General features: G+C 43.1%; 1 protein-coding gene across 7 annotated transcripts in view; it reads left to right on the top strand.

Moving 5' to 3' along the window:
* Nucleotides 1–2,662: 2,662 nt before the first annotated feature.
* Nucleotides 2,663–18,917, top strand: part of trim9 (tripartite motif containing 9) — a gene marked incomplete at both ends in the record, with an annotated part of 32,909 nt that continues 16,654 nt past the window's right edge. For 5 of the 7 annotated variants that reach the window (XM_079175336.1, XM_079175333.1, XM_079175331.1 and 2 more), the window contains 3 exons: nt 2,663–3,499; nt 15,242–15,337; nt 16,276–16,398. In XM_079175336.1, the coding sequence (XP_079031462.1) occupies nt 2,663–3,499; nt 15,242–15,337; nt 16,276–16,398 (1,056 nt within the window). The remainder of the gene's footprint in view (nt 3,500–15,241; nt 15,338–16,275; nt 16,399–18,917) is intronic. The other 2 variants (XM_079175335.1, XM_079175337.1) reach the window with 2 other exon arrangements.

The following is an 18,917-nucleotide window of genomic DNA, read 5'->3' as shown; positions in this document are numbered from 1 at the left end:
ATATGTCTGCAAATTTAAAGTAATTTATACTTCTGCGGAAAAATTACTTTAAATAAATAAATTTCCTTTAACATTTTCATTATAAACTGCATTATGTGACATGAATATAAAGAATATAAGCCCCTCTTAAAAGTATAGCCATATGTTTTCCTTTAATTTGACTGTATGTGTTTGCTGATACTGTTGCCTAATCAGCAGCTCTTTTACATTTGTCCTCGTGACGCCTTTTGTTAGTGCACAAAGGGTCACCAAAAAACAACTTAATCACAGACTTCAGGAGCATTCTGGGACATGATCACGGAAAAGCAAAAAGAAATCTGAGAAGATTTTCCACTCAGAGCCGCCTGGTGAGTGTCTGCCCTGGCAGCAGGAGAGAGTTGGCCCTTACACAAAAATAAAAGATGAAATACAGATTCAGTAGAATTGGCCACTTTTCTACTCGAAGGCGGTAAACAGGAAGATGCAGTGTGGCCCCAAACTGAGGAGATTGCAGAGAACAATGTCATCATGCTGGAGGCGGCAGCAAGCACGCATCCAAAAATAGCTGATGGTCTGGTTACAAACATTTGGTTTGGATCAACGCTGTATTTGGTTAAATCCGGGGGAATATTTACATGGATAAACTTGCCATTTGTTATATATTTCCTCAAGTCTTAACAGAATTAGGAGCAGAAGCATCGTCTGCACAGAAGGCTCTGATAATTTAACACCTACATCTTATATTATGTTACAGAAATGTGAATCTGGAGCACAACTTGAGTTTAGATTATTATCTCATGATGGTGGAAATATGAATGCATACCCGAGGATCATGCTATGAATAAATATAAATGTGTGTTGCAATTTTATCTTTTTATTTCCTTCATTTGCTTGAAATATTATGGATCTCAATGAGATTATTCACGTTTCCTCTTTGATATGTCTATCAGCCAGTCTACAATGTGATGCGTTGGACACATTGCTGAGTGATTATCTTCATTAGACAAAGACGTCTATTTTAATGATCTACCCATTCGCTACACAAATATGCAAATGTAATCACACTGAGTGGCCTCACGTTGCCCTCTGTGCGTCTGAGAAAGCCTTCCGTAAAATAGGATTATTTCATTTCATTTCCCCGTCAACAGCCTCGCAGGGAGCTCACGTTGCCATGGACGTCTCGGAGAAGACGGAGGTATTTGGCCACAGAAATGGAGAGAGGCTCTGGATACTGAAAGAAAGCCCTCTTTTGAGAGCCTCTGCTTTATCTTATCTCACAAGGTGTCAGTTTCCATGTTTTCAATCTCCCCCAGGAGTGATCTTTGCTCTTTCAGCAGCTGAGAGGAGAAGCTTTTCAAATAACAAACGAACCAAATCCTGCAAGTTTACGGTGCAGCCGCTCTGCAAAGCTGCACGGGTTTTATTATTCAGATCCTGGCTTAAGAAATCTTAAGATTGTCCGTCATGTTTGTCAGTCAGAAAAAAAATCATGTGGAAAGTAACTAAGTAGAGTTTTGCGTATCGGTACAGAAAGTACTTTTACTTTAATACTCTACTGCATTTCAGAGGGAAATGTTGTTCTTTCAATGTATTTATTTGACATCTCTATAATGCTGAAATGCAATACATTTGTCAGTTTTGAAAATAGAAAACTCATTAAGTCATTTATCAAACTAAATGTCAAACACACACTGGCTCCGAATATGATGATTTGCTGCTAATTTCTCTTTTTTCTATCCTATTTAAATGTATGATTAAGATCATTAAACCTGGGTTCTGAGCGTGGACAAAACAACCAACTGATGAATCAACACTGTAGGATGCTAATACAACACGTCATTAGTTGCAGCACTACAGCAAAGTAGTGCTTACTCTGCAAAGTGACTTTGCAGAGTAAGATTTGGCATAAAACGTGATGAGCCTAAAAAACAACAACAGATGCATTGCCATGGACGAATTACCTGTATACATCACTTTAAATCCTTTAAATCCTGCTCACACATTAATGTGTCTGTAAAAATAATACAATATATAATCATGAGTGATTTTACTTTTCATACAGATCATCAAGATATATTATTGCTTTAGTAACAGTTGAACTTATAACTGAATATGTTTACATTGTTGTTGTAAACAACTGTTCTTTCTTAAGTCAATGGACTAATCAGTTTAAAGAGAACATCCCACTGCTGTCTGTGGTTGTCTTCATATAACTGATATAAATGAGCTATTATATCTGCATGATCACATTGTATTAATTGCCCTGCATTGAACGGATAGTCTCGCATTGTTCTCCTTATAATCCCCTAAACAATTAGGTTACATGTTCAGTAATGTCTAGGACATTATATCTGTTGATCCATCTCGCTGTAAAGCTCATTAAGCTCTCCTCACTGACAGCTGAGTCATCCAATGGTTGTTCGGAATCTACTGGTTATCCAATGGCAGCCCTTTCTGAGACGATGCTGGTCGCCTATTGGTGAAGACGCGTGTGATGGTTCAGTGCGATGCTTTTTCCTCTTGGTCAAGGTTGCACTGGCACTGAGAATCGCAGTAGGACGCGACCGGAGCTCCGTTTACGCGCAAACAAGCAGACAGACTCATCAGCCCGACACTCCGCTGTAACTTCTCCCGCCTGCGTTCGCACGCCGCCGAGGAATCTCTCACCTCCCCGAGAGCAGCCATGGATGAGATGGAGGAAGAGTTAAAATGCCCCGTGTGCGGCTCTTTTTTCCGGGAGCCCATCATACTGCCGTGCACCCACAACATTTGCCAGGCGTGTGCCCGGAATATTCTCGTGCAGACCCCCGACGCTGAGTCCCCGCAGAGCAGCCGAGCGTCCGGATCCGGCGTCTCTGACTATGATTACTTGGATTTGGATAAAATGAGTTTGTACAGCGAGGCGGACAGTGGATACGGTTCCTATGGGGGCTTCGTCAGCACTCCGACCACCCCTTGTCAAAAATCACCAAACGGGGTGCGGGTTTTCCCCCCGTCCGTCCCGCAGTCTCAACCGCAACAGCACCTGCTGCCGCAGCCCGGCTCTCTGCCCCCGATCCCCCGCAACTCCTGCATCACTTGCCCGCAGTGTCACCGCAGCCTCATCCTGGACGAGCGGGGGCTTCGCGGATTCCCCAAGAACCGGGTGCTGGAGGGGGTCGTGGACAGGTATCAGCAGAGCAAAGCGGCCGCTCTCAAGTGCCAGCTCTGCGAGAAGAGTCCGAAGGAGGCCACCGTGATGTGCGAGCAGTGCGACGTCTTCTACTGCGACCCGTGCCGCCTCCGGTGCCACCCTCCCCGCGGTCCCCTCGCCAAGCATCGCCTGGTGCCGCCAGCGCAGGGGCGGATAAGTCGCCGCGCGAGTCCCCGCAAAACATCCACTTGCACAGAGCACGAACTGGAGAATTTAAGCATGTACTGTGTGCAGTGTAAGATGCCCGTGTGTTATCAGTGTTTGGAGGAGGGCAAACACGGCACACATGAAGTCAAAGCTCTGGGCGCGATGTGGAAACTGCACAAGGTACGTGCGTAACAGAAAATATAACAATCTGCAAAATCTTTATGTGCAGTTGTACCAGTGCGTCTTTTCGCTGTATGTGTGTATATGTGTGTGCGTAGCTTTTATTCACAATGATTCATCAGCCTCTGAGCAACAAGTCCGCCTTGAAAATATTGTGCGCTGTATCTTGTCAGTTCCGCTTCGCATCCATACAGAGCGGTGGGGGATTTATTCTCAGTCACAATGGATTTAAATGAACGCTTTACAATAAAAGTAAGTAGAAGAATTTGCCTTCCCTGACAATCCTGCATCTTACATTTCAGTCAGCTTCGTGAAATACGCACGTCTCCAAACTCTGCTGTCTTTTGGTGCGCAAAGCTGTCAGGAAGCAGCTCTATTAGAAATTCTGTTCACGAGTGGAAAACCAGGAGCAGGCCTCCTTTATCAACAACAAACTGCGTCTTCTCCTCCTTACAATTATGAACTGAAGTTGTGCAGGGATCCTGGCATGATTTCAGCTCTTGACCATTTGTCTCCTGAGCTTCCACACAGCAGATTCCTTCACTCTCTATATATATATATACTGTATATATATGTGTTCCACTCCCCCCTGTGCTCTGACAGCTCAACAGGCGCCCCAGAGATCATTAGGCACGGCTAATATTGGAGCTACGCTTTAATAGAAGCCAGCAGTGAAGCACAGATGCAGCAGGCCTTCGGTGTGGATTGAGGTGCTATTTTGGAAGCCGAGTTGTTGTGGGCAGGGAGGCGTTTCAGAGGGCTGCAGTGCATCTACGCCTCTGCAGCTGCAACTCTCACCTCCACACTCCTCAGCTTCCAGTGGGGAGGGAGGATGTAGAGCTGGATATAGATGTTTTTCAATACTCTCTCACACACACACACAGAGGAAGGGTGATGTGTAGAGATGGTGTTGCCTGGTTTCCATGAGAAAACCAGAAAATATGGTGAGTTTTTGTGCTCGAGAAACTCACACACCTTTGCCTCCCTGCAGGCGTATCAGCTGTCCTCATTGCAGTCAAGATTGGTGTTGTATGTCTCCAAAAACAGCCATTTAACAGACCTCCAGTGCAATCATCTCCTCTCGATGGTGTGAAGATAGCGTGTCACCTCAGATGTATGAGGCAATTGTGAAATTGATGGAAAAATCAGAGGGGGGTTGATCATTTCACTCCCATCAAATTGCCATCACTTGAGAAGTTGCCGACCTTTTCTGCCTCATCTTTCTTGGATCCAAACTGTCAACAACAAAAAAATGAACATTTTTAGAAACCAATCGATGGCCGCAGTGATATTGGTGCCAACATGCAGCCTGTCGTCCTGTTTTTCGGCTTCTATCACGGCACCTGCTTATTTCTGACCTGTTATCTGAAGCTGCTGCCTGCAGAACTGTAACAGATGGCGTGGAGTTTGGAGCTGGCAGCGTTGAGGATGGGCATCTTTCAGAGCTTCGGGGTGTTCCTCACATAATTCATCAGGGGAGAAATTAAACAGTTTTCCATATCCTGCAGATACACTGTAGATTGTCACGTGTCACTTGTACTTCAGTGTAATGCACTTAGTGTAGAAACTCGAGGAAGTGGCTTCCTCTGAAATCTAATTGGTAACTAGTTTCTTTTGGCTGACAGAAGATCTGCTTTGTGCGATACATGTTTGCATCAATGTTCTGTCTATGTCTCATAATTAAGTCAAAACCAATTATATTGTATTCACCCTGAATTCAATGTTCCCCATCGATCACAGACATATAGACATATATATATATATATATAGCACATGCTGCAGTTATAAGCTACATGTTTTTTAGTACCTCAGATGTAGTTAGTCCTTCGTCGTTTGTGTTTATTTTATTGACGTGTATGTCTTTAAAGTAACATCTATTGATCCGGTTTTGACCACTTAATGGTGAGACGTAAACACAACATTGACATATTATCACAAGTAGTCGAACAGTTGCTTATTTACACATCCAGCAGACACAGAGCAACATTGACATTTTGAGTCGTGCTTCTGGTCACCTAACAAGTCCATCACACACGTTTCTTTTAACATTTTATATATAAAAATAAAAGCTAGTGCAGCTTCAAGTTTTGGCTTTGGCCGTATGCAAAACCATAGAGTATTCTGATACACGTTTTCTCTCAGATATACTCACACAACCAGAATATAAATGCACATAAACACAAACATCTTCTTTTTCCCTTGAAACTGATCAAAGCTGTTGGGTGGTTGATATTGTGGGTTGCCGCATGTTTCAGCATCACATGTCTAATGTTGATGCAGAAAGTACAACACTAAGAGACTTGAACCTTGTTACTTTGCGACAAAATCTTAAATCCACACCTGTAGCATTTACATTAGCGAGCAGAAAACACGCTCGCTGATATCATTTAATAAGATCTCTTCTATTTTCCAACTGGGATTTTTTTACTTCAAGGCTTTTTTAATCTGCAACGTCATCGTCGTTGTCTCTCTCTCTCTCTCTCTCTCTCTCTCTCTCTCTCTCTCTCTCTCTCTCTCTCTCTCTCTCTGAAACATTTCTCTCTTTATGGAGACGGGAGTTGAACCACCTGCCGTCATGGCAACCAAATCCCTCTTGATGTTGTGCAGAGCAGCAGAGGTCTCCGAGATACCGGACCCCACGAGGGATCCATCCCAGATGCTTGACAGCCTTTCCCTCCTCCCTCTACAGTACATTTGCGTCTAAATGAACGTGACTAGAGATCATTACTCTCGCTTTATGCTCAGACGTCTTCTCAACTTCTCCGCTGGTCTCGCTGGGCAATAAAAAAACGACTGTGTTTTTATCTCTAACCCTCCCTTTTGGACCGCGAGACCGTGTCTAAATCATGATGGAAATCAATTTCATGTCTCCAAAGTCAATTTCGGTCACGAAAGACGAGTAGAAATCTAAGCGCGCCATCGTGTGCATCGCCCCGTACCACGTCTGCCTCTTCAGATTTGTGTCAGAGGGTTTTTATGTGGTGACAGGATGTCCGTGTTAATCTCCGTAAATCACATTAAAAAGAGTAAAGGGGCATCGTCAAGAGCGTTAAAACCCCGACATGGTGAGTGGTCCTCGGCTCTTCACGGATGTCACAAGAGGTCGCCCAGGACCCAGAATGCAATCTAGGTCAACCTCTGTCGCCTCAGTGTGTTTAGAGGCAATTAGAGGTGATTTATCACGTAGAAGCTTATGTACGAGATGCGTGGGTGTGCAGAAACTAAGTAGCAGATTGCAGCAGAAAATTAGCAATTTGCCCTCTTGCCACGAACGGAGAGATAAATCAGAGGCTGCAGAGGAGATCTGATCTCTGACATCCCTGAAAGTTTCCCTTTGAGCTTTGCATGCAAGAAGAAAAAGCTTGAAGAAGTGAGTCATTTCAAGGATTTCACAGGTGATTTAGGACATTTGTTCCCTTCTAGTGTGGACATTGTGCTCCCCTTTAATGTCACCGTGTGTCTGATCTTGACATAAACAGACGCCCTGCACACCTTGACACCAAGTCAACACAGACGGATGCTCTCAGCCAAGATGCCCCAAAAAGCAGGCTAACGAGGACAGACAGAGCAGGCACTGGGACGAATGCTAAAAGACCCGTCTCAAATCTTGAGGCCGATGTTGACGGCGGCAGTTGCTTCGTGTCTGGATGAAGAGACCCGCGGCGAAGGAAAAAGCCTTGGAAGAGTCCGACACTGGCGGCGGGATCCCCGTCCTGCTCTCCTGCTTTAACTCCTGTCTGCTAATAGTAATGAGGCGGGCTGTCAGTCTGGATCCATTCCCCCTGCTGTGCCGCTGTTCCACGCTCCAGCATGCAACCGCCCCCATACAGAGGAGTAATGAACCTCATTGGTTCGATGTGCCATGCAAACTACAATATGTCGGCTTTACCATCAATAACCGCATGGCAACGACGGGTGTGAACTACTGGTCTTTCTCACATAAATTGGTCAGTAGAGCTGCCATTTGCTGATCCTGAGCTTAGAGGTGGCTGACCAAAGTAATAATGCTGATGTTAGCTGTCCCCGGTCACATGCTTCAAAAGCGAGTTTCTGCAACATCCTAGAAAACAAAGCAGCGGGCAGCATCAATACTTTAAATGATTCTGTCCTGTTTTCTTTTTTTGTTCAACGGACTGTACAGCAGACGGACACAGTTAGCGGCCAGCCTGTGAACAAAGAGGAGCATTTAGTGGCTAAAAGAGACAGATTTGACCTCTGAGATCAGACTAAACTAGACCGGAGCAATGAGGAGAGCGAATATTGGATTTGGTGATCGGTGATAAATATGTTGATTGTTGTGTTTACAGCTTCTTCCGCTGTCCCCAAATGGTCAATAGATATAAATAATGCTGCTCTGACATACAGGATTTCAAACCTGGTCTTTCAATAGATGTTATAATGCAGACCTGTGGTGGTCAGTGAGATAGTATCACCCACTGTAATATCAGAGGTCAATGTTGAATTCACCTCTATGGTAAGAAATGTAACAATATCTCATTTTATGACTTTTCTTGGCTAAACGTTGGCTTATTCTGATATGTTTGTCATGATTAATTACAGTATGAACAATAGAGGATTCTGGACCTTTTTTTTTTACTGTGGCCTGTGGTTGGTTAAAATTCTAGTGTAATGTTGTTGTAAGTACATCGTACCACTTCCCATTGTAGATACCAACAAACTCGCCTATACATCCTTCGCTGTTCCTTTGGCTCTGTGACAGTAGAGCCCAGATTCATGTAGCGAGCCGGGTAACGTCTTTTCATTTAGCTAGAAGTGGTGCAACAAATGGTGCGGCGGCCAGTTGGAGTGCAGTTGTTCGGCCTTTTAGAAAGGCTCTCGCGTAGCACCAGTGGTACGTGAGCCGCCGTTTGGGCATCACTGCAGCATAAGTGATTGTGTGCAGATAAAAGACACGGTTGCTCGTTTGTTTATGACAGCAGGCTGTGATTCACTGATATGGGGATGAGGCGGAGGACAGAGGTCTAGAGAATGAAATTTCACAGCGGGGTCTCAAAGCCATTTAGGTCGACGCTGCTCCATTACAGGCGGTGATATTTATCCCTCGAGCTGCCATGTAAAGAGATTAGCTGTGTAAATGTTAATGAAGGAGGGAGATAAAGAAAAAGGAAAATGAGAGCGACAGAATGACCCAGAATGCCCGAAGAGAGGAAGTGAAACAGGGGCCGAGCAGGAAAGAGAGGCAGAGCGATGCTGAACGTCCCCAGTTTGACGAGATACTTAACAGAATACTTCATGTTTAGTCTGAGTCATCTTGTCGTCCTGGGTCCATGCAGAAAACGTACGCACCGAAGGTATTTTTTATTTTGACATATTTTTATATAACTATATATATCCCCGGGTGGGACTACACACCAGCTGAACATTTCAACTTGCTCCAGACGTGGATCTGGAGAGAGAAAAATGCCTCAAAACTCCAATGTGCCAGTTTCCCTCTGTGGGCCGACTGGGAACGAAAGAAAGGAAGTTTTCTTCTTCTTCTTTTCTCTACATAAATGAGTCCAAATCAAAAGTAAGTTATCAGATTTGTAGGGTGATTTTAACACAGAATAATTCATTATGCTCAGTCACATCTGGCCACCCTAACACAGTCAGCCCACATTAAATGAGGACATAAAGTAAGAAATTAGGCTCATCCGGAAATCTGCGCAGCAGATGATGAGGACAGGTTACAGCCTGCAGTGATGCTGTTTTCATCATCAACATAATTATCATCAGGATAATCATCATCAGCGAACATCTTTTTGATTTCGAGGATGAGGATAGAAACGTAGAAGAAGAACCGATGTCATTCTCCTCAGTCTGTTCTCAGCGTTTGTGACTTAAAGACTTTACGGAGCAGAAAATCGGATTTGAGCCAAAATGATCAGAGAAAAATGGATTCTGAACATAATGACTAAAAGGTGTCCACAGTGGTCCTTCTTTTCTTAAATTGAGGCAACTCGTCATGTGTTTGGACATATATCTGGCTGAAATCTCTCAAGAATGCTATTTAATAATAGTGCGTTGCTTCTAATGTAACCTGTTCTCCACGGATTGATTTGCCCGGCCATAAAAACGACCAGCTTGTTAGCCGCTATGTACCCTGCAGCAATGACCTAAATACAGCCCAAAATATCAACATGACAGTCCCCTGAATAGGTGAGCGTAGGTCCGACTTTGCCTTTAACGTCACACACTACCTGACACAAGCAGCACCTTTTGCTTCCTCTCCTATTAATATCCACATTAATTTAATCCATGTCTGGAATTGCGTAACCCCTCATTTTGAAATTGGTTCAGCCTCAGACCTTCAAAGCTCGCACACACACACACACACACACACACCTCATAGCATCACAAAAGAGGATTTTACAATCGTTTTCGGTGGAAAAATCAACAAATCGACTTACGACGAGGATCGTAGAAATTTAAAGTTGTAAGGCCCAAATGTTGAATCCCAAAAGTGGAAAAAACAAACATTTTTAAAGTGATGTTTCAGCCAACAAGAGAAAAATCTAGGGAGAAATTACATTTTACAAAGCGGCCCGGACGGACGTCAAATGTTGTTGTTTCCACCCCAGAAACGTTGTTTTTACTAAATAGATGCTCTCGCCAAAGAGGAGAGTAACTGACTGAATGACCTGACGGGACCTTCCTCCTCCCCCACAGGTATAACAGTATACAATCTCCATTTCACTCTTTCTCTGGACTTGATTGGTTCTATTTGACACATTGAGACAAGATCAACATGTACAGGCGACTAAATGATCTGCAGAAAAGACGTCGCCGTCGCCTGATAAATCCGGTGCTGACAAGAATAGATCACTTCTGCCCCATATCCTGCTGTGCTGTCCCAGGTGTCCGTCGAATAAGGACTCTGTTTCTGACATGATAAAAACTGTGGCAACTTTTTAATATCCTAGTTTCATTGCCTTTCCTTATGTGTGTGTATGGATAGTTAACGACTTCTTCTGCATTATAGATGACGGCAGATATAAGCGATGAATAATGCACCAGCCACTTAGGTTCTGCTTGTGGAAGATGGGTTTCATATGGGAACTTGTTAAACACGGAGGAGTGTCACAATCTGGCCAAATCTTAACTCTTCCAGCGTGTTGGAGGATGTAAGAGCTTAATTTTTAACAACAGAAAGGTTCCCAAGACGGTAAATATCATCAAGTCGCCTGCTTAATATTTCAAACTGTATTCTCCGAGGGCTGCGGCAGTGCGTGTAAACAACCACAACCTTTCATGTTAGAGTGTCTGCTTACTGATAACTGTAGGGGGAAACACAATCAGTTATCAAGCTGTGCAAAACAACACTCATTTTCATTTTATTTGATCGTAGGGTTTCAGTGTAAGTTGTGTGTTTGATGTCTTCTGTCACAAGAAGTTGACCTCGGCCTCTGTTTACGGTGTGTAACCAAAAGACTGTGTACTCGGCGACACACAGGATTAAATGAGGCTAAAGAGTCTGTTGACTCTACACCAGAGAAAGTACTTAACCCTGAAGCTCTGAAAAAAGAGCAGGGCACTTAAAACATTTCTCTGAGCGGTAACGCAGCTTTTTGAAAGTAGGTTATGGGAACTCAAAATCTATCTTTATTCTATTCTGTTCTATCTGGACACATTTTATATATATATATATATATATATATATATATATATATACATATATATATATGTGTGTGTTTTTTAATTAGCTTGAGGAGTAATGCTTTTCCTCTGCTGCGACTTTAAGAGCTTAGCAGTGACATTACACCTACCTCCCTCTTTCCTTGCACTTCCCACTTCCTAGTGGGGGCTTTAATCCAAATTGGCTCTGATGCCTCTCTGACATCCGCGCTTCCCTGTGACAGATTGGTGAGTTTGCTCGGCCTGCAGAGAGAAAATGAAACACGCCGAATGGCCCTGAAGCCGCCTGTGAATTATTCATGCCGTGCACGTGTTCCCACTCGGCTTAATTACTGAGATGATTAGTGCGCCCAAATAGCAGCGACATCCTAAACCCCCCCACCACCTCAAACAAATCCTCCACAGCTCACTGCAAACATTCCAGCATCCTCTCTACGTTAATGTTGCATGATGCTTTTATTTCGACTGTCCCCGAACAAGCTTGAAAGTGCTTTGCATGGATGTAAGTGTTGTTGAGCACAAACTCTTATAAGCCTCATAATAGTTCTCATCAGTCTCTCGGAAATCTCTTCGCGTTGGCCACAGTTGACCGGTCACTAAGACGTTGGACAGTGGGGCCTTTTTTTTTTAATTTCCAAGAAATAAAACATGAACGCAAAAGTGTCTAAAGGCCCAACGTATAAGAGTGGTATAGTGTCTTATGTTTTTAGTCTTACCAATTCCAAAAACACTAAATCAGTGTCATAAGGAATGGATTAACAGTGTGTTTTGCGAACACATTCAACATACAACCAGTGCAAACAAGCAAACAAAAAATACTGAGAAGTCTGTTAAGTGTGATAAATATAAATGCAAGAAAAGTATAAGAGATAATTGAAAATATTTCTTGAAATGTACAGTATAAATCCAGTAATAATGGAAGAATAAAAAGAAGCTTGATTTTCTACCTGTGTCTGAAATCAAGAACTCATTGTTACAAAAGTGACTATGAATTTTTGTGTCGCGTGAGAAAAGAAACTACGTCTGTCAAATCTGGCTTTTGGTGTCTGTCCCATAGTGATCTTCCTCTCATTTGTTGCTGAAGTCTGTCTTTCCATCTGCCGACCTGCCGGCCATGGCACCGTTTCCACCAGGCAGGAAGTAGCCATGAGCTGTGCAGAAATAAAACAGCCTCTGTTTTCACGGCACGTTTTGACCTGGTTTTGAGGACTGAGCTCTGCAGGCTCTCGGACAGACTCTGCGGAAAAACGCCTCCGGACGATGAAGTGCTCTTCATTTCATTTGCTCTGTCACTGCACGCTTGCTGACTGTTAACTCGGCAAGGCGAAGGCAGGAGCTCCCTCAACGTCCATCGCTGTATCACAGAGAGGAAAATGAGAAAGCTGACCGAGAAAATGAACTCCAATTTAGGACAAACTGAAAGGGCAGGTGTGAGTGACTCGGCTGATATGTAATGAAACCGCCAGAGTCTGAAGGACGACTTGAGTTTGATTTGCAGGATCTTAAAACGATGAAGTGGTCTCATCTCAGAAGGGGAGGCCGACCCGGAGCAGAAGAACACATCATGAGACAAGGATGCGATTTGTGTGCTTTTAAAAATGTCTTCCACTCACATGTTTATCCTCTTAGGTCAAATACAACACATCATAAAAGAATAGTGCGGCCTTTTGGGAAATACACTCTTATGTTTTCTTACTGAGAGTTAGATGAGAAGATCGATACCACTCTTTACATTAAATATGAAGCCAGCAGCCAGTTAGCGTAGCTTAGCATAAAGACTGGAAACAGGGGGAAAGTGCTAGCCTGGCTCAAATTTGCACATTATATCTCAGTTCATGTTTATATTTATTATGGCTCCTCGTTTAAAAAAGTCACTGCACCCAGGCTGCAACTTGTCCTTTTTTACACTTGTTTGCAAAATTGAACAAAGGAGATGTAACATGTTAATAAGTGACTCCAATCAAAGCTGAAAATTCATGCATGAAAACATTTGAGTTATATTGATTGTTTCTCACTACACTTGGATTTAGAGTTTTCAGTTCCTTTACTGCTGAAATAATTTCATTGATTGACAAATATTTTGGTGATATAGTTTGTTGCATTTAGCGAGTAAAGACAGTGAAACATTTGATGGTTTCTGTTTCGTTGCTGCATTTCTCAGTTTTAGTTTGTTGTAAACTGAATACCTTTTAGTTTTAGATGGTCGGTCAGACAAAATAAGCAATTAAAAGATATCACCCTGATCTCCGGGTGCTTGTGACAGACATTTTTCATTATTACATTTAAATGATTTGATAGTGAAGACCCCATTAGCTGCAGCTTTAAAATCCATCTCCTTAAGGGCTTATTTGTCCTCAGAAGTCTGTACATTGGCTTTTCAGATGTCTTTGTGACAAACAACCTAACTCGGGAGAAAACGTACAGTATATCTTTTCATTCTTGGAGGTCTCTGGAGATGTTGAAATAAGAGTCCAGAGTTAACAAAGAGGAAGTTTCTTCCCAGAAAAGTTTACATTTCAGTCTTTGCTCAGCTGCTACCGGCTCAGACCGTCCCTTGGTGCAGTAGACTCATGTTAGCGGCAGCTGTCATGGTTTCCCAAACTCCGAGGTCAAAGGTCAGCTGTTGTCCCCCCGCAGACAGATTCCCATTCGACCAGCTTACGTCAGATGCCAGGAGCTGCGTTGACACAGAGTTGTTTTCACAGTGTTTTCCACTGTATCAGCTAGTTCCAGGTTTTATTGCTCTCTTCCGGAGTGGAAGGGATTTTTTTTGCCCAATACCATTTTTTTCCTCCCCAGGAGACAATACCCTCCCCAAGTTGACGGTTGTTCACTCAACCATACAAGGTTCCCACAGGGTCAGGCCGCGTCCTCTCGCTCCGTCACCTCTTTGTTCACACAACCTCCCTTCACATACATGAACACCCTCTTGTCTTTTCCCCGCTATCCAAACAAGAGCATTTGTGTGTCATCGCACACATCCAAAGCAGTGGTATTTCCCATCACATGTACGGAGCTCTGCTCCACATGACCAGGGACTGTAATCCAATAATTAAACCATGCAAAATTCAACGGCTTTATTGTACATAAATCATCTTAGTTTTAGTTGGAAATGTCATTTTGTGTGTGAGAATAAAGCCGACAGTTCATTTGGTCTCAGGGGCGAAAACTTTTGACTCTTCAAAATGTCAAGTTTCTCAGCAGCGATGAAAAGCAGCTTTGTTTGTGAATTTGAGTTCATCCAAAACTTAAAAACTGACAAATTCAGAGTTAGGAGATTTTCACAGCATGACGGCTGTATATATGATGTTTATACGCTTAAACATTTTGAACTTAACGGGCCACTCTGGTCCAGGAATCTGCATCTAAAATAACTTAAACTGCTTGGAATGTCATTCTGTGCTGCAAGCCTAGACTAATTTCCTAAACTGGTTTTGACCAACCAGCGGTCCAACTCCCAGAGTTCTTCTGTTTACTTTCGCATAAAACAAAGAAAAGCAGCAAATTATCACAATTCAGAAGCTGAAATGAGAGAATCTTTGACATTTTCAGACTTTAACAATAAATCAATTTACAAAATATTAATTTTACCTCAAGGTTTTATATGATTATAGGGGTTGGCTTAAATGCCCCAAACAGAACAATACTTTTTATTAGATTAAATATTTGAATATGTACCTGAATGCAAGATGAGTTAATAAACACGTTTTAAATTTAAATTTCTTTTTCTTTTCATTTTACAAGAAGTGAAAAGTGGGGGATTTCTTTTTGTTTTGCAATAAATAGAACTAAAAGCTCATAGATATTTATTTATGACAAATCTCTTTTTCTAATAGTTTTATTAATTGCCACTTCCTGTTGGCTATATTCCTGTTGCAGTATGCCACATAGCTTGACTAACACTGCTGCCAGTTTGAACCCTGCAGAAAGAAACATCCACGCATGAGTAAATCTTGTCCTACTGATGACGTTTGTTTCTGAGGATTCAGCACCTATTTATATATAATGGAGTGTTGATTTGTTCTTATTTAAATGCTGTACAAACCCGTATCACTCCATTGCTGCTGCTGCTTCATCTCTAACGTCCTCTCTCTGTGCTCTCCACAGGGTCAGCTGTCTCAAGCTCTCAACGTGCTGTCGGACCGAGCCACTGAGGCCAAAGAGTTCCTGATTCAGCTGAGAAACATGGTGCAGCACATCCAGGTACCTAAATACACACACAGACATGCAGACAACGGTGGCTTTGCACGCTCATCCTCGAGCCCAGGAGCAATGTTACCGGTCTCTCACCCCTCCCTTAAGGCTTATCGTATTATTTCACTGCCTGGAGTTTGGTCATTGTCCAGCCATAGTGCTGCATATGAGAGGTGGAAAATGACACTATTTACATCTACAGTAGGACATCAAAGTCCTCTCTTTTACGTGCATTTAGAACACATCAACACTTAAATTAGAGTCAGTTAAGTGGAGCATTTCTCGGCTGCAGGTTTCAGGTCTTTTGAATGTGTGAGTGCCGGGTATTGATTTGAGTGTACAGTGGTAACACATGTACAGTACTTAGTGTAAGCACAATATATTGACCGGGAATCGATTAACATGCCGGACAACCTTCTGCTGTGTGTGGAGACAAAAGGCTGCATGCCGTCAGCTGTAGAGGCCGATTAGAGGAGGAAGGTGGGATTAAAAGCCCTCGCTGATTATCGACACACAGTCAGATGAGGCTCCAGGGAAACCCGTCATGGTGGGAGATGCAGGATAGGAAAGGAGGCAAAGGAGGAGGAGATAGCTGTGATGTGGGAAAACAAACTCTACGAGGCATAATTGTACGTACACTACTCACCCACCTCGTTCGATGACGAGCTACTGGAGGAGATGTGTGAATGAAGATGCATTTCTAAATTAACTATAAATCTTATTATCTCTATATATTTCAGTGTGCTGCTATTAAATTGGATTGCCTAAGGGTTTCACTCATTTAGTATCTCCTCTGCTTTTGGTTTTGTGTACGGTATATTTTGAATTGAAAGTTCCGATATATACTGTATATATATATATATATATATATATATATATATATATATATATATATATTCGTCTTTTAGATGCGTTATTCTTTTCAGCCTTTGCCTGTTGTCTTGCAGGAGAACGGAGTGGAGTTTGAGGCCTGTTTGGTGGCACAGTGCGACGCCCTCATCGACGCCCTGAACCGACGCAAGGCCCAGCTGCTGTCTCGAGTAAACAAAGAGCACGAACACAAACTGAAGGTGAGTGAGCACGAGCAGACAAAGTACGGGGGTGGTGTGTTGGGGTGTAATGTGAATACGGCTGTTTTTGCATTTAAACATGTGGGAACTGGAGCTGGATTTTCAGATTGGATAAACAGTCTGCTGCAACAACTTAGACCTGACAGAAATAGATGCGACAATATTTGGGATGAATGTATTTCAGACAACTGGTGGCTTCTTGATCGGTAAGAATATCACATCAATACGTCTCTACTGAACTGAACTGAAACCATTTGCTGCCTGCGAGGACGGAAATTTATTTAAATATTAATGTTGTGTTTTAAAAATGTTAAGCTGTTTCGCATTTTGAAGATTTCCTCAATGCATGTTTAAGACTCAACTGCACATTTTTTTGAACAAAAAGTGAAACTCGATTCCACTGATTTCAGAGACATAAAGTGCCACATTTTGTCTTTACACCATCTTCAACACATTGAACGGGAGGACATAACCGAGAGAGGGAGTCAACAGGAGAGGAGGAGGAGGGAGAGATACATTTGTGCTGTACAGCATCCAATTTCACGCTTGGACGCTCTGTAGAATCAAGGTTTCACACGTGTAGGTGGTTTGAGAAACACAGCCTGCGCATGGCTTCATGTGAGCGCGCTCATGCACTGACACATATTTAGCTTTCTTTTCTCCACGTATGAAATATTAAGATGTGAGGCATTGCATGGAAGGGCCTCATAAATCACTGACAAACTGAAAAACAAATGTTCATTTAATTCACATTTAGTTCTCTACAAGGAGGACCGGGCCCTTTTCCTTGTGTGTTTTTGAGCTTTACATTTTGTCTATTGAGAAGTTTTGTAACTGAATTTTATTTATTTTTTCTCTTTAAACATTTACAAACTGGTCTTAACATTAAAGCAACAATTACATATTTGGGTAAATGTGCTTATTCGCGGTTTAGAGGTGCTGGTAAGCAGATGTACTTTTCTGATCCTCTGTCCACAACTAACTATTCAATTAGCAAATTCATTTTAGCACTTCCAACTTTTTAAATTCAAACGTTTAGGGGCAAAGACGGAGCTGAGTCTTACCTCCATCCCTCCCTCTGCAAAGAAACCAGGACAGGACACACAATGACACTCTGAGCAGTATTTAGCTGCAAAATATGCTCCAGTCAACAGAACGCGTACGTTTTGCAGGTTAGAAACATAAAACCTCTCACTCTCACAGCACTCGTCGCCTGCAGTGTCACAACTGTCAGAATTACAGCAGCTATTACTTTTTGTTGTGCCCGTAGACGTAACACACTGCGACATGTTTACAGGCTACAGCTCTAAACCGCAGCTGTTGGTGCTTTTACTGCCCGTAGGCGGCGCTAGTTGGACTGGAACCGCAGGTTCAGAAACAGCAGATGTGCAGGACCTACTTTTGGGCGCCATTTTGCACGCTCAAAATGCAAACCCTGTTCCGTTAATGATTGGTTGGCTGTTAAGTGATGGACGGGTGTTTAATGTGGGGCATCGGACACAGACGGAGGAATGTTAATGTATCTCAGCGCAGATCTGATCCCTCCTGTCAGCCTCCGTGTGTGTCGTTCGCTGAATCCTAATGCCAGAATGGCACATTTCTCTGTGGCGGATCTGATATTCTTTTTTACTGCCCTGCTCACTTCCATCACAGGAGTTTCCCACAGAGTCCGTGATGCAAGAAACTCTCACTTTCACATGTTCCTTGCTTCTGGAGGGCAGAGCTGAACGTTTGAGGTAGACATCAGCAGCAGTGACACTGGGGAGGATCAGTGGAGGCATCGCTTGATGCTCTGGAGTGCACCTCCAGTAATTGGACATGGCCGGTCAACGGGATGCTCTCTGCTTCATTAGCACGTGGCTCAGCTGCGGAAGTCGTCCTGCAGCCGTAATTGAACGAGACACACTTCTGCCCCGCTGCACTCCTGATGTTGATGTAGCCCTTTCTGTATTTTCCAGATGTAGCATCTCAGATATGATTTATTTACACATGAAAAGCAGATTGTTGCATAAAACAAAATGCCAGCTATGCATCTTATACGTGTCCAATTAAGTCACACAAAGCTCTTTTTATGTGAGGAACCCATTAAAACAAACTCAATTAATAGCAGTTTAAACTGCTGCAGCTGACTCGGCATCTCCTTCCTGCTGCTCTCCTCTGGTACTGCACGCTGACGCCAAAGCCTGCAGTCGCCATGGGGACCGGGACGTGGCGAGCTTGTTGTTTGAAAGCTGTGGAGGCGAGAGAAGTATAGTCCTTCATGACGTGAGGACTGACCCGTGTGTTTGTTCGGAGAGACGGCAGAGGAGGAAGGTGGTTTTCATGGCAGTCTGTCACACTGAGCGGTTACAAAAGCTCCCTCGCTCAAACATCTGTGCAGCGGTGCTTTGCGATTTATAGCCGAGGCAAAAGACCAACGACCTTTTCTGGGGACACACTATATGTACTGAGAGCATGACCTCCTGCACCTCATTTAATATCTGTAGCTCCGTTCATAGCTCATTTTATTTTATACTGGG

Source organism: Pholis gunnellus, assembly GCF_910591455.1.
Source record: "Pholis gunnellus genome assembly, chromosome: 15".
In the NCBI taxonomy this organism is placed as follows: domain Eukaryota; kingdom Metazoa; phylum Chordata; class Actinopteri; order Perciformes; family Pholidae; genus Pholis; species Pholis gunnellus.
The sequence above is the reverse complement of the archived record's forward strand: the minus strand, read 5'-3'. Positions and strand labels throughout refer to the sequence as shown.